Here is a 15,623-nt window from a genome sequence, read left to right as displayed (position 1 = left end):
TTCAACCCTGCCCCCACCCTAATGGATATTTATCATGCTGAATAGCCACCACTACTTCCTGTCCCCCTCCCCTTACCCACCATGGGGAACCCTGTACCCCTCTCACTCCCCTTCCTGACCTAAATTGAAATGTAGAATTGGGTTCTATATGGAAATGTACTGTGTAGGCATAGATGGTAGCCATGTCTGACAAAACTATCTACAGTGCCTTTGGAAAATTTGCTATGAGACTCGAAATTGACATCAGGTGCATCCTTCTTTCATTGGTCATCCTTGATATGTTTCTACAACTTGATTGGAGTCCACCTGTGGTAAATTCAATTGATTGTACATGATTTGGAAAGGCACACACCTGTCTATATAAAGCCCCACAGTTGACAGTGCATGTCGGAGCAAAAACCAAGCCCTGAGGTCGAAGGAAATGTCTGTAGAGTTCTGAGACAGGATTATGTCGAGGCACAGATCTGGGGAAGGGTACCAAAACATTTCTGCAGCATTGAAGTTCCCCAAGAACACAATGGCCTCCATCATTCTTAAATGGAGCATGTTTGGAACAACCAAGACTCTTCCTAGAGAACTGGCCTCCCAGCCAAACTGAGCAATCTGGGTAGAAGGGCCTTGGTCATGGAGCTGACCAAGAAACCAATGGTCACTCTGATAGAGCTCCAGAGTTCCTCTGTGGAGATGGGAGAACCTTCCAGAAGGACAACCATCTCTGCATCACTCCACCAATCTGGCTATTATGGTAGAGTGGCCAGACGAGAGCCACTTCTCAGTAAAAGGCACATGACAGCTCGCTTGGCGTTTGCCAAAAGGCACCTAAAGGATTCTCAGATCCATGAAAAACAAGATTCTCTGGTCTGATGAAACCAAGATTTGAAGTCTTTGGTCTGAATGCAAAGTGTCACGCCTGGAGGAAACCTGGCACCATCGCTACAGTGGTGCATGGTGGTGGCAGCATCATGCCGTTGGGATGTTTTTCAGCGGCAGGGACTGGGAGACTAGTCAGGATCGAGGGAAAGATGAACTGAGTGAGATCCTTGATGAAAACCTGCTCCAGAGCGCTCAGGACCTCAGACTGGGGCGAAGGTTCACCTTCCAACATGACAATGACCCTAAGCATACAGCCAAGACAATGCAGCAGTTGCTTCCGGACAAGTCTCTGAATGTCCTAGAGTGGCCCAGACAGAGCCCGGATTTGAACCTGATCGAACATCTCTGGAGAGACCTGAAAATAGCTTTGCAGCGACACTCCCCATCCAACCTGACAGAGCATGAGAGGATCTGCAGAGAAGAATAGAAGAATCTCCCCAAATACAGGTGTGCCAAGCTTGTAGCGTCACACCCAAGAAGACTCGAGGCTGTAATCACTGCTAATGGTGCTTCAGCAAAGTACTGAGTAAAGAGTCTGAATACTTATGTGATATTTATTTTTTGTTTTTGTCGTTATGGGGTATTGTGTGTGTAGATTGAGTGGGGGACGATTGAATACATTTTAGAGCAAGGTTGTAACGTAACAAAATGTGGAACAAGTCAAAGGGTCTGAAATACTTTTCGAACGCACTGTATGTTTGTGCGTTAACCTATTATATTTATTCTTACACTCCACATTGTTTCTCTTCCCTCTACCTTCTCTCCATCTTCCGTCTCCTTTCCTTCCCTCCATCTTTCTCATCCTCTCCCTCTAGGAGTTGAAGCTGCCTGTGTACCGGGCCCACTCCCCTCAGATAGGGATGCGTCGGTACTTTGCGGACCTGCTAGCCATACTGTCGAACCGCTACCAGCTGTGTCCTACAGCCAGACACCTGTCTGTCTACCTACTGGACCTGTTCATGGACCACTACGATGTAGCCGTCAAACAGCTCTACGTCATCGCTCTGTCCTGCCTGCTCCTCGCCAGTGAGTACCATGTGTGTTTACAGAATAAAGGCTCTGCCAGTTTCCTGCAGCTGACAGTGGAATTACACAGCACGTTATTGATGTTCCAAAAACTGTCATGAATGGTTATAAGATATGTTATAACTGTTATTACACACAGCCTAACCCTCTCAGTTCCCATCCATTACCTTTGTAATGATAATTTACTCCAGTGTCCAGATGATGGCTGGCTGGAAAGCCCTATATCATTTGTGGTGCTGTGGCTTTTCACATTGTTTAGGTAGAAACCCACTCTCTGTGACTTTGTGAAGATTAGCCTGTGTCTGTACGTCTTCACGCGCACAGCTTTGATAACGCGTCTGGGGGGGTTTTGCCTCTGGGTCTTTTATTAGTTCCCGGTGGCATCTGTCAAGATCTAAATGAATGTCCTACACAGCGTATGAAAGCCATTAGAGCAGGAATAAAGACACAAAGGAACCTTGGACCTGGGTTTTGTCAGATGACTGATTGTGATCTTGGAGTTGTGCTACTGTTACTACATGTAGCCTAGTTTGTGTAGGAGTAGTTGCTATAAGTGAGTCTGTGTGTGGTGATTTTAACGGCTTGTCTGAACATCAACACAGCATCATGGGTAATTACACTAATGATGCTGTCAAACTGTGAGTCTGGGACAGGGCCCGCTCACTGTGGTGATGTGTGTGTGTGAGGCTTTTTTAGGGGGCGGAGCTCGTACAGTTCACTGGAACACTAAATGAAAAGATGACAACGTATCGGCCAGAAACCCTGTTAGAGGATTCTCTGACTTGACTAATTAAGGAGTCTTTTGATTGTGTCTTTCAGTGAGAGAACAGTCAGACCCTTCTCTTAGCTGTCTCCCTCCCACCCGCTAGGTTCCTCTAGCGATCAGCTCTGTGATTTGATGAAGGCTTTGAAAGGGCTGTTTGATTCAAGGTTGTCCTGGTTGGGTTTGCTGTTTAATCTCCTGAGATGCTGGAATCTGGCCTAGTTCTTGAACTGGACTTCTCTGTCTGGTTTGTTGTTCACTACTCAGGTTCCCCTGAGTTTCAGGTCTGATGCCCACTCTGCTCTGTGCTCGTTCTGTGTCCCAAAAATGGCACCCTATTCACTATATAGTGCACTACTGGCTAAAAGTAGTGTACTAACTAGGGAATAGGGTTGCCGTTTGGTACTCAGACTTTGACAGGCACACATTGTCTTTGTTAAAATTCTACGGGCTTCCGCGCTGGGTTAATCAATCACTGCCTCCATTGTGCCTCAACAGTCAGAACTTAATCCTGTTAGCCTATTGGTAATATCTCTGCTCTCTGGGGGGGGCTCTCTGGGGGGCTCTCTCTCTGCTCTCTGGGGGGCTCAATAGGGGGCTCTCTCTCTGCTCTCTGGGGGGCTCTCGCTCTGCTCTCTGGGGGCTCTCTCTTCAAACTCTCTCCCTGTGTTTGAACTATGTGTGAGTGTGTTTTCATAGACATTCACAGCAAGGTCAATTGTGGAATTCGTGTATTCGTCCACAGTCGATTTGTGAGAAGAAGGAAATGGAGTGTCTGAACTTCTTCTTCCCAGGCAGTCACAGGGACATGAGACCTATTGTTCAAAGTCTGTCTACACATTTAGCATCCTTTCATCAAAGCCTTTTTCCTAGAGGAATACCCTTCCTATTGTCCCATTTCAATGGTGCTCGTAGATGCCAAGACTCCAGACACCCCTTGAGCTCTGGTCAAAAGTAGTGCACTGTATACGGACTAGGGTTCAAAAGTAGTGCACTATATTTGGGACTAGGGTTCAAAAGTAGTGCACTGTATAAGGTGCAATTTTAGGATGTACACACATGGACTATGGTCCCATACCCAGTGACTTCAACATTACTCTTCCTGGCATCCCTCTCTGAAGTCAGGACACTCTGCTCTGCATAGCAGGTATTTCGCATCACTAATGACATACACAATGAGTCTATCTCTCTCTCAATTCAATTTAATGGCTTTATTGGCATGGGAAACATATGTTAACATTGCCTAAGCAAGTGTAGTAGATAATAAACAAATGGGGGATAAAAATGAACAGTGAACATTACTCAAAAGTTCCAAAATAATAGAAATTGCAAATGTCATATGTCTATATATTGTGTTGTAACGATGTGCAAATAGTTAAAGTACAAAAGGTAAAATAAATAAACATAAATATGGGTTATATTTACAGTGGGGTTTGTTCTTCACTGGTTGCCCTTTTCTTGTAGCAGCAGATCACAAATCTTGCTGTGATGGCACACTGGTATTTCACCCAATAGACATTGGAGTTTATCAAAATCGGTTTGTTTTCAAATTCTTTGTGGGTCTGTGTAATCTGAGGGAAATATGTGTCTCTAATATGGTCATACATTTGCCAGGAGGTTAGGAAGTGCAGCTGAGTTTCCACGTCATTTGTGGGCAGTGTTCACACAGCCTGTCTTCTCTTAAGAGCCAGGTCTGCCTATGGTGGCCTTTCTCAATAGCAAGGCTATGCTCACTGAGTCTGTACATAGTCAAAGCTTTCCTTAATTTTGGGTCAGTCACAGTGGTCAGGTATGCTGCCACTGTGTACTCTCCGTTTAGGGCCAAATGGCATTCTAGTTTGCTCTGTTTTTTTGTAAATTCTTTCCAATGTGTCAAGAAATTATCTTTTTGTTTTCTCATGATTTGATTGGGTCTAATTGTGTTGCTGTCCTGGGGCTCTGTGGGGTCTGTTTGTGTTTGTGAACAGAGCCCCAGGACCAGCTTGCTTAGGGGACTCTTCCCCAGGTAGTTTTCTCTGTAGGTAATGGCTTTGTTATGGAAGGTTTGGGAAACGCTTCCTTTTAGGTGGTTGTAGAATTTAACGTCTCTTTTCTGGATTTTGATAATTAGTGGGGATCGGCCTAATTCTGAATGCATTATTTGGTGTTTTACGTTGTACATGGAGGATATTTTTGTGGAATTCTGCCTGCAGAGTCTCAATTTGGTGCTTTTACCATTTTGTGAGTTTTTGGTTGGTGAGCAGACCCCAGGCCTCACAATCCTAAAGGGCAATGGGTTCTATAACTGATTTAAAGTATTTCTAGACAGATCCTAATTGGTATGTTGAATTTGATGTTCCGTTTGATGGCATAGAAGGCACTTGCCTTGTCTCTCAGCTCATTCACAGCTTTGGAAGTTACCTGTGGCGCTGATGTTTAGGCCAAGGTATGTATCGTTTTTTGTCTGCTCTAGGGCAACGGTGTCTAGATGGAATTTGTATTTGTCGTCCTGGCAACTAGACCTTTATTTATTTTTTTGGAACAATTTTTTTGTATTACTGAGATTTACTATCAGGGCCCAGGTCTGACAAAATCTGTGCAGAAGATCTAGGTGCTGCTGTAAGCCCTCCTTGGTTGGGGACAGATCTAGGTGCTGCTGTAAGCCCTCCTTGGTTGGGGACAGATCTAGGTGCTGCTGTAGGCCCTCCTTGGTTGGGGACAGATCTAGGTGCTGCTGTAGGCCCTCCTTGGTTGGGGACAGATCTAGGTGCTGCTGTAGGCCCTCCTTGGTTTGGGACAGATCTAGGTGCTGCTGTAGGCCCTCTTGGGTGGGGACAGATCTAGGTGCTGCTGTAAGCCCTCCTTGGTTGGGGACAGATGCATCAGCAAACAGACATTTTGACTTCAGATTCTAGTCGGTTGAGGCCGGGTGCTGTAGACTGTTCTAGTGCCCTCGCCAAATTGTTGATATACATTGTATGTTGAAGAGGGTGGGGCTTAAGCTGCATCCCAGTCTCACCTCACAGCCCTGTGGAAAGAAATGTGTGTTTTGCCAATTTTAACTGCAGACTTGTTTGTTTACATGGATTTTATGTTGTATGTTTGTTCCTCTAACACCACTTTCCATCAATTTGTATGTCAGACCCTCATGATAAATCAACAAAGCATGAGAAGACTTTGCCTTTTGTTTTGGTTTGTTTGTCAATTATGGTGTGCAGGGTGAATATGTGGTCTGTCGTATGGTACTGTGGTTAAAAAGGCCAATTTTGACTTTTGCTCAGTACAATTGAGGAATTGAACTAATGTGCTGTTAATGATAGTGCAGAGGATTTTCCCACGGTTGCTGTTGACGCATATCCCACGGTAGTTATTGGGGTCAAATTAGGCTCCACTTTTGTGGATTGGGTTGATCAGTCCTTGGTTCCAAATATTGGGGTAGATGCCAGAGCTAAGGATGATGTTAAGGAGTTTTAGTATAGCCAATTGGAAGTTTGTGGTCTGTATATTTTATCATTTCATTGAGGATGCCATCAACACCACAGGCCTTTTTTGGGTTGGAGGGTTTGTATTTTGTCCTGTAGTTCATTCAATGTAATTGGAGAATCCAGTGTGTTCTGGTTTTTAATAGTTGATTCTAAGATTTGTATTTGATCATGTATATATTTTTTGCTGTTTGTTATTGAGCCAAAAAGATTGGAGAAGTGTTTTACCCATACATCTGTTTTTGGAAAGAACTCTTTGTGGTGTTTGTTTTAGTGGTTTCCAATTACATTGCGCTGATTTCTGACGTGCTGTTCTTTTTCTGTAGTGTAATGTTTTAGTGATTCACCCTAGGCTCAGGTTTTCTGGGTCTGTTTTTTTGGTTGGATAGTTTTCTCAATTTCTTTATTAGGTTTTTGCTTTCTTCATCGACCCATTTTGTCATTGTTAATTTCCTTCAGTGTTCTGTTTGAAATTTTTAGATTTGATAGGGAAGCTGAGAGGTCAAACATACTGTTTAGGTTTTCTACTGCCAAGTTGACACCTTGACTATTACAGTGGAAATTATGTCCTGGAAGTTGTCTAAAGGATTGAATTAGTTGCCTAATTGTTTTTTTGGTAGGTTTCCACACTACTTTCCTTCCATCTATAGAATTTCTTAATATTACTCAGTTCCTTTGGCTTTGATGCCTCATGATTTGAGCATAGCTCTGTTCAAGTAGAGTGGGATTTTGCTGTGATCTGATAGGGGTGTCAGTGGGCTGACTGTGAATGCTCTGAGACTTTGGGTTGAGGTCAGTGATAAAGTAGTCTACAGTACTACTGCCAAGAGATGAGCTATTGGTGTACCTACCATAGGAGTCCCCTCGACGCCTACCATTGACTATGTACATAGCCAGCATGTGACAGAGCTGCAGGAGTTGTTACCTGTTTTTGTTGTCGTAGTTGTGCCTAGGGAGGCATATGGGGGACGGGATGCTGTCACCTCCATGCAGGTGTTTATCCCCCTGTGTGCTGAGCGTGTCAGGTTTTTGTCCAGTTCTGGCATTTAGGTCACCACAGGCCAAATGTAAAATGTTCCTGTTTTGATAAATTTAAGAGTGAGTTATGTCTGCTCTATACCAAATTAGCATACCCCCTGAGTCTCTTCCCTGTTTCACACCTGGCAGTTTGGTGGATGGGACTACCAGCTCTCTCTAACCTAGGGGCCAACCAGTGGGTCCATCTCCTCTATACCATGTTTCTTGTAGGATGACAATGTCTGTATTTCTGACTTCTTTGAAGTACAGGTTCCTGCTCTTTAGGTCAAAGGCAGATGACCTCAGGCCTTGGATATTCCAGGATGAGATGGTGAAGGCTTTGTGTTCCATAAAGTGTCCAATGTTGGTGGTGTGGTTTGGCCTCAGACCAGTAAGTGTGAGCAGAGGGGGTAGGATCCCCTGGGCGTGGGGTTCTTTGTTTATCTGTCCTGCTATGATATTGAGGCTATGTTCTGGGGTGGACTATTCTGCTGTGGTGTCAAGACTTTGGTAGGGGGTTGAGGTGGCCTCTTCTGCTGGCTTCTCTGTGGGGGTGGCCACCTCTAGTGGGTTGTTCTCTGTCACATGCCATCCCCCTCACCCTCTCCTCCAGCAGTCTGATCCTCTAGTGCTCTGTTCTTCTCCTGCTCTTTCTCCTGTTGTCTCACCACAGTGCAGATATGTCTCTCTCCAGCTCTCTTGGTCTGGTTGAGGGGGTGTTGTTGAGCTGGACAATTTTTGTTGTTGTTGTGCTGACTGGAGTGTGTTCACCTGCTGTTCCAGCGCCACCTACCTTACCTCCAGCTGGGTAAATGTATCCTTCATTTCAGTGAAGGAGTAGTACTCTGTGCTGGGAGGTTGACTGTTCGTGTGGGGTTGCTCATCTGTGGGGTTGTGTAATGAAGAGGTCTGGTTTGACACGCTCAGGGTGGGGGGGGTTATCTTTCTCCAGAGTTTATCCTGCTGAGCTATCTATTTGTTCATGTGAAAGTCCAGCTGAAACTGTTTGGCGTTGCCCTGTACCATTACTGTCTCTCTGTTGCAGTCTGAGTTTGGCTCTGTGTTCATGATGAGGTCAGAAGTGATATCTTTCCAATAGATATACAGCACTATGTTCATGATGAGGTCAGAAGTGATATTTTAAATTTAACCTTTATTTAACTAGGCAAGTAAGCGAAGAACAAATTATTATTTACAATGACTGCCAAACCCTAATCCGGACTGCCCTGGGCCAATTGTGCGCCGCCCTATGGGACTCCCAATCACGGCCGGATGTGATACAGCCTGGATTCGAACCAGGTACTGTAGTGACGCCTCTTGCACTGAGATGCAGTGCCTTAGATTGCTATACAGCACTATTTTCATGTAATCTCATTGTATTATTTGTTCCCTCTCAATGAGCCCAGCTGGCTGCTGACAGTTAGCTCTGTGCTGTGTATTATTCTGTGTCTCCCATGCTGCTGTCCTGCTACATGGAGCCTAGTAGCAGTAACCACGTAGTATGCTGCTGGTGCATTGGTTGAATGGGTTCAGTGGGTGGGTTTGAATGTTTTGTAGTTGTTGTGTGTGTTACATTGTGTGTGTACCGGCTGTGGATGACCTGCAATAGTGTGGCTAACGATTTGTGTTAGAGAGAAGGGGCTTTAAAAAGAGCATCCCCCCCCCCCCAATCCACCCCACAGAAACTGCGGAAGGCCTGCCTGGAGGCCCGGGGTATGGAGGGAGAGGGCCACCTGCCATATGCTCCCTGAGTCAGGCCCAAACAAAAGCCCGTCAACAGGAGCCCTGGCCCAGGGTGGGGGAGGGGTGCAGAGACATGGGTGGCGGTTGTGTTTTTGTGTCTGCATTTGTGTGTTTTTGTGACTGACTGCAAGAGAGGTTGATGTGTAGAGGCTTCCGCTTAGTATCTTATCTGACTAGAACTCCATTTCCAGGGGTATTTTAGTTTATCAGATAAACCAGACATGAGATCACATCACTGAATCATTAGCCATTATAGTGTTCCTGCTAGGAGTGTTTCAGATGGAGTTATCCTCCACCATAGCCCCACTGCTAGGAGTGTTTCCTCTCTCACTCACCTTGTCAGGACCCAGGACCCAGGCAAGCACAACCAGTCCTGAGACTGGGCTGGGGCCCCTAAAGCACCTCTACCCCCCCCTTCCACCTCACCCCTGGGGGGGTTCGGAAACGAGCTGAGCGGTGCTTCAAAGATGTCGACCGCCGATGTTAAGCAGGGAGGAAGGGGGGGTGCTCCATGTTTGAACTGAACCACTCGATATGTAGATTAACAGGGGGTCCCCCATCTCCTCCCCTCTCTCCCTATACCTCTCTCGGTCTGTCTCTGATGCTTGGATTGAATTCTCTTAGAATTACAATCATGTTCTGATAATTAAAGGAATTCTAAGTCAATGGTAAAATTGTTCTGATCTAGGACAGTGATTTTGTCAAATGCTGCTTTATTCCCTAAAGGAAAAAAATAGTTTTTTAAAGTGTAGGCTAGTTCATTATCAAATTCGATTTGTCACATGCGCAGAATACAATAGGTGTAGACCTTACAGTGAAATGCTTACTTACAAGCCCTTAACCAACAATGCAGTTAAGAAAAATTAGTAAGTGTTAAAATATTTGCTAAAATAAACTGAAGTAAAAAAAAAAAAATGAATTAAAGAGCAACAATAACAGTAACGAGACTATATACAGGCGGTACCGGTGCGAGGGCACCGGTTAGTCGAGGTAATATGTAGAGGTAAAGTAACTAACTATGCATAGATAATAAACAGAGTAGCAGCAGTGTAAAAATGGGGTTGGCAGTGGTCAATGCAAATAGTCCGGGTAGCCATTTGATTAGCTGTTCAGGAGTCTTATGGCTTGGGGGTCGAAGCTGTTAAGGCTTTTGGACCTTTACTTAGCGCTCTGGGACTGCTTGCCGAGAGAACAGTCTATGACTAGGGTGGCTGGAGTCTTAGGCATATTTTAGGGCCTTCCCCTGACACCGCCTGGTTTAGATGTCCTGGATGGCAGCAAGATTGGCCCCAGTGATGTACTGGGCCGTATGCATGACCCTCTGTAGTACCTTGCGGTCGGAGGCTGAGCAGTTGCCATACCAGGCGGTGATGCAACCAGTCAGGATGCTCTCTGGTGCAGCTGTGGAATTTTTTTGAGGATCTGAGGACCCATGACATCTTTTCAGCCTTCTGAGGGGGAATAGGCTTTCCCGTGCCCTCTTCATGACTGTCTTGGTGTGTTTGGACCATGATAGTTTGGTGATGGGGACACCAAGGAACTTGACGCTCTCAACCTGCTCCACTACAGCCCAGTCGATGAGAATGGGGGCGTGCTCGGTCCTCCTTTTCCTGTAGTCCACAATCATCTCCTTTGTCTTGATCACGTTGAGGGAGAGGTTGTTATCCTGACACCACACTGCCAGGTCTCTGACCTCCTCCTTATAGGCTGTCTCATCTGTCGGTGATCAGGCCTACCACTGTTGTGTTGTCTGCAAAATTAATGATGGTGTTGGAGTCGTGTTTGGCCATGCAGTCATGGGTGAACAGGGAGTACAGGAGGGGACTGAGCACGCACCCCTGAGGGGCCCCCGTGTTGAGGATCAGCATGGCAGATGTGTTACCACCTGGGGGTGGCCCGTCAGGAAGTCCAGGATCCAGTTGCAGAGGGATGTGTTCAGTCCCAGGGTCCTTAGCTTAGTGATGAGCTTTGAGGGCAGTATGGTGTTGAACACTGAGCCGTAGTCAATGAACAGCATTGACTGAATGAACAGCAATATTTTAATGCCGTTGATTAATTATTGAATGACTTTTGTAATTAAACTTTTATTTAACTAGGCAAGTCAGTTAACAAATTCTTATTTTCAATGACAGTCTAGGAACAGTGGGTTAACTGCCTTGTTCAGGGGCAGAACGACAGATTTTTACCTTGTCAGCTCGGGGATTCGATCTAGCAACCTTTCGGTTACTGGCCCAATGTTCTAACCACTAGGGTTCCTGCCGCCCCAGGAGACTATCGTTCTGGTTCTATAGATGTATTTAGTTTCTTACACAAATACCAGGGTAGGACTGAAACGTCATAATGCCATTTAGGTTATTGATTAGTGTTTTGCTTTAGGGAGGGCGAGTCTTCCTCACCCCAAAAGTGTTCCACACCCCTAGGCAGGACACGATGAGACCCCTCCCCAGACGGCAGAGGGCCAAGGATTCTTCCTGGTCACCCAAGCGTTAAGCTCTAGAGGTCAGAGGTCAGAATGGGTCTACATTGTGTGAACCGGTGGTACCTAGAGGACAGACGGACTCACTCATTGGGGTGGCGTTGTGAGGGGGGGTTGTGGCGGAGCTGTGGCCAATTTCATCAAAGAAAGACGAGCCGGCTAATTTTAAAGGAGTTTAAAGAGAGGAGAGAATTCCTTCAGAGCCGATGACAGAGAGAGACTGACACAGACCGAGAGAGAGTTATACAGTGCCTTCAAAGTATTCACACCCCTTGACTTTTTCCACATTTTGTTGTTAAAGCCTGAATTTAAATTGCAATTGTTTTTCACTGGCCTACACGTAATACCCCATAATGTCAAAGTGGAATGTATTTTATTTATTTTTTCACTTGAAATTTTTCTTATTAGAAATCTTTACTAATAAAAAAAAATGAAAAGCTGAAATGTCTTGAGTCAATAAGTATTAAACATGGCAAGTCACATAAGTTGCATGGACTCACCCTCTGTGTGTTAGTGTTTTTAATGATTTGAGTGACTACCTCATCTCTGTACCCCACATATTTAGTTATCTGTAAGGTCCCTCAGTCGAGCAGTTAATATCAAACACAGATTCAACCACAAAGACCAGGGAGGTTTTCCAATGCCTTCGTGGCTGCATCATGTTATTGGTATGCTTATTTTTATTTATTTATTTAACCAGGTAGGCTAGTTGAGAACAAGTTCTCATTTACAACTGCGACCTGGCCAAGATAAAGCAAACCAGTTCGACACATATAACAACACAGAGTTACACATGGAGTAAAACAAACATACAGTCAATAATACAGTAGAAAAATAAGTCTATATACAATGTGAGCAAATGAGGTGAAGGAAGGTGAAGGCAATAAATAGGCCATGGTGGCGAAGTAAATACAATATAGCAATTAAAACACTGGAATGGTAGATTTGACAGATGAGTGTGCAAAGTAGAAATACTGGGGTGCAAAGGAGCTAAATAAATACAGTAGGGGAAGAGGTAGTTGTTTGGGCTATGTACAGGTGCAGTGATCTGTGAGCTGCTCTGACAGCTGGTGCTTAAAGCTAGTGAGGGAGAAACATGTTTCCAGTTTCAGAGATTTTTGTAGTTCGTTCCAGTCAATGTCAGCAGAGAACTGGAAGGAGAGGCGGCCAAAGGAGTAATTGGCTTTGGGGGTGACAAGTGAGACATACCTGCTGGAACGCGTGCTACGGGTGGGTGCTACTATGTAAAACATTTACTGGAGTTTTTCAGGATATTAAAACAACTGAATGGAGCTAAGCACAGGCGAACTCCTAGAGGAAAACCTGGTTCAGTCTGCCTTCTACCAGACACTGGGAGATGAATTCACCTTTCAGCAAGAGAATAACCTGAAACACAAGGCCAAATCTACACTGGAGTTGCTTACAAAGAGGGTGAATGTTCCTGAGTGGCCGAGTTAGATTTACAAGTAGATTTAAGTAAAAAACTATGGTAAGACCTGAAATTGTTGTTTTAGTAATGATTAACAACCAATTTGACAAAGATTGAAGAATTTAGAAAATAATAATGGGTAAATGTTACACAATCCAGGTGTGGAAAGCTCTAAGAGACCCAGAAAGACTCGCACCTTTGGCAGCAATTACAGCTGTTTCTACAAAGTATTCACTCAGGTGTGTGAACACTTACATAAATTAGATATTTCTGTAATTTTGAATCAAAATGTTTCCTATTTTTTTTTATTTATTACGTTTTCACTTTGTCATTATGAGGTACTGTATGTAGATGGGTGAGGGAAAAAATATATTTATCCATTTTGAATTCTGTCTAACGCAACAATGTGGAATAAATCAAGGGGTATGAATTATTTTTGAAGGCAGTGAATCTATTAGGCTTGTGAAAGGGGGTAGGTGGATGTTGTAGTTTTGATTTATTGTTACTGTCTCTGGCTGTAGTAGTGTGTTCTTGTTAGATTGAATCATCTACGTCTAGTTTATAGGCTAGCAGTGCTAAAATAGTCTTTCCCCTTCACATGAACTCCTTCAGAAGACTGAGGAGAGGTGATTGTTTTAATGAAGAGTGCAGTGACCGGATGTAGCAGTGTGGTCATTCATAGAAATCAATACAGTCAGTCTCTGTGGGTGAGGTAGAGAGGAACACCGTTACGGTAGTCTCCTCTGTGACTTTAGTGAAGACCGTAATGGTAGTCTCCTTTCCTCTCAGTGGAACATAAGTGATGGCTGCAACAGTAGTTTGTTTTTTTCTTCATCCCTCTAACTCTAGTGAAGAGTATTCTCAGGTTTCTAAACTCCTTCAGCAGTAGTCTAACCCCCCCAGCAGGTTCTCAGGTTTATACACTCCTACAGCAGTAGTCTAACCCCCCAGCAGGTTCTCAGGTTTATACACTCCTTCAGCAGTAGTCTAATAACCCCCAGCAGGTTCTCAGGTTTATAAACTCCTTCAGCAGTAGTCTAACCCCCCCAGCAGGTTCTCAGGTTTCTAAACTCCTTCAGCAGTAGTCCCATACCCCCCAGCAGGTTCTCAGGTTTATACACTCCTTCAGCAGTAGTCTAATCCCCCCAGCAGGTTCTCAGGTTTATACACTCCTTCAGCAGTAGTCTAATCCCCCCAGCAGGTTCTCAGGTTTCTACACTCCTTCAGCAGTAGTCTAACCCCCCCAGCAGGTTCTCAGGTTTCTACACTGCTTCAGCAGTAGTCTAACCCCCCCAGCAGGTTCTCAGGTTTCTACACTGCTTCAGCAGTAGTCTAACCCCCCCAGCAGGTTCTCAGGTTTATACACTCCTTCAGCAGTAGTCTAATCCCCCCAGCAGGTTCTCAGGTTTATAAACACCTTCAGCAGTAGTCTAATCCCCCCCAGCAGGTTCTCATGTTTCTACACTCCTTCAGCAGTAGTCTAATCCCCCCAGCAGGTTCTCAGGTTTATACACTCCTTCAGCAGTAGTCTAATACCCCCAGCAGGTTCTCAGGTTTATACACTCCTTCAGCAGTAGTCTAATACCCCCAGCAGGTTCTCAGGTTTATACACTCCTTCAGCAGTAGTCTAATCCCCCCCAGCAGGTTCTCAGGTTTATACACTCCTTCAGCAGTAGTCTAATACCCCCAGCAGGTTCTCAGGTTTATACACTCCTTCAGCAGTAGTCTAATCCCCCCCAGCAGGTTCTCAGGTTTATACACTCCTTCAGCAGTAGTCTAATCCCCCAGCAGGTTCTCAGGTTTATACACTCCTACAGCAGTAGTCTAATCCCCCCAGCAGGTTCTCAGGTTTATACACTCCTACAGCAGTAGTCTAATCCCCCCAGCAGGTTCTCAGGTTTATACACTCCTACAGCAGTAGTGTAATACCCCCAGCAGGTTCTCAGGTTTATACACTCCTACAGCAGTAGTCTAATCCCCCAGCAGGTTCTCATGTTTCTACACTCCTTCAGCAGTAGTCTAACCCCCCCAGCAGGTTCTCATGTTTCTACACTCCTTCAGCAGTAGTCTAACCCCCCCAGCAGGTTCTCAGGTTTATAAACTCCTTCAGCAGTAGTCTAACCCCACCAGCAGGTTCTCAGGTTTATACACTCCTTCAGCAGTAGTCTAATACCCCCAGCAGGTTCTCAGGTTTATACACTCCTTCAGCAGTAGTCTAATACCCCCAGCAGGTTCTCAGGTTTATACACTCCTACAGCAGTAGTCTAATACCCCCAGCAGGTTCTCAGGTTTATACACTCCTTCAGCAGTAGTCCCATACCCCCCAGCAGGTTCTCATGTTTCTACACTCCTTCAGCAGTAGTCTAATCCCCCCAGCAGGTTCTCAGGTTTCTACACTCCTTCAGCAGTAGTCTAATCCCCCCAGCAGATTCTCAGGTTTATACACTCCTTCAGCAGTAGTCTAACCCCCCCAGCAGGTTCTCAGGTTTCTAAACTCATTCAGCAGTAGTCTAACCCCCCCAGCAGGTTCTCAGGTTTCTAAACTCCTTCAGCAGTAGTCTAATCCCCCCCAGCAGGTTCTCGGGTTTCTAAACTCCTTCAGCAGTAGTCTAATCCCCCCAGCAGGTTCTCAGGTTTATACACTCCTTCAGCAGTAGTCTAATCCCCCCAGCAGGTTCTCAGGTTTATACACTCCTACAGCAGTAATCTAACCCCCCCCAGCAGGTTCTCAGGTTTATACACTCCTACAGCAGTAGTCTAACCCCCCCCAGCAGGTTCTCAGGTTTATACACTCCTACAGCAGTAGTCTAACCCCCCCAGCAGGTTCTCAGGTTT

At 45.2% G+C, this 15,623-nt stretch overlaps 2 protein-coding genes across 2 annotated transcripts in view; one reads left to right on the top strand and one right to left on the bottom strand.

Moving 5' to 3' along the window:
- Window positions 1-15,623, bottom strand: part of LOC120048907 (probable E3 ubiquitin-protein ligase MID2) — a 1,198,409-nt gene that overhangs the window by 852,913 nt on the left and 329,873 nt on the right. The window lies entirely within an intron of this gene.
- Window positions 1-15,623, top strand: part of LOC120047853 (cyclin-J-like) — a 36,902-nt gene that overhangs the window by 6,472 nt on the left and 14,807 nt on the right. The window contains exon 3 of the mRNA XM_038993407.1: window positions 1,689-1,899. Within this exon, the coding sequence (XP_038849335.1) occupies window positions 1,689-1,899 (211 nt within the window). The remainder of the gene's footprint in view (window positions 1-1,688; window positions 1,900-15,623) is intronic.

Source organism: Salvelinus namaycush, chromosome 5 (assembly GCF_016432855.1).
Source record: "Salvelinus namaycush isolate Seneca chromosome 5, SaNama_1.0, whole genome shotgun sequence".
NCBI lineage: Eukaryota > Metazoa > Chordata > Actinopteri > Salmoniformes > Salmonidae > Salvelinus > Salvelinus namaycush.
This window is presented reverse-complemented; position numbering and strand designations above follow the sequence as displayed.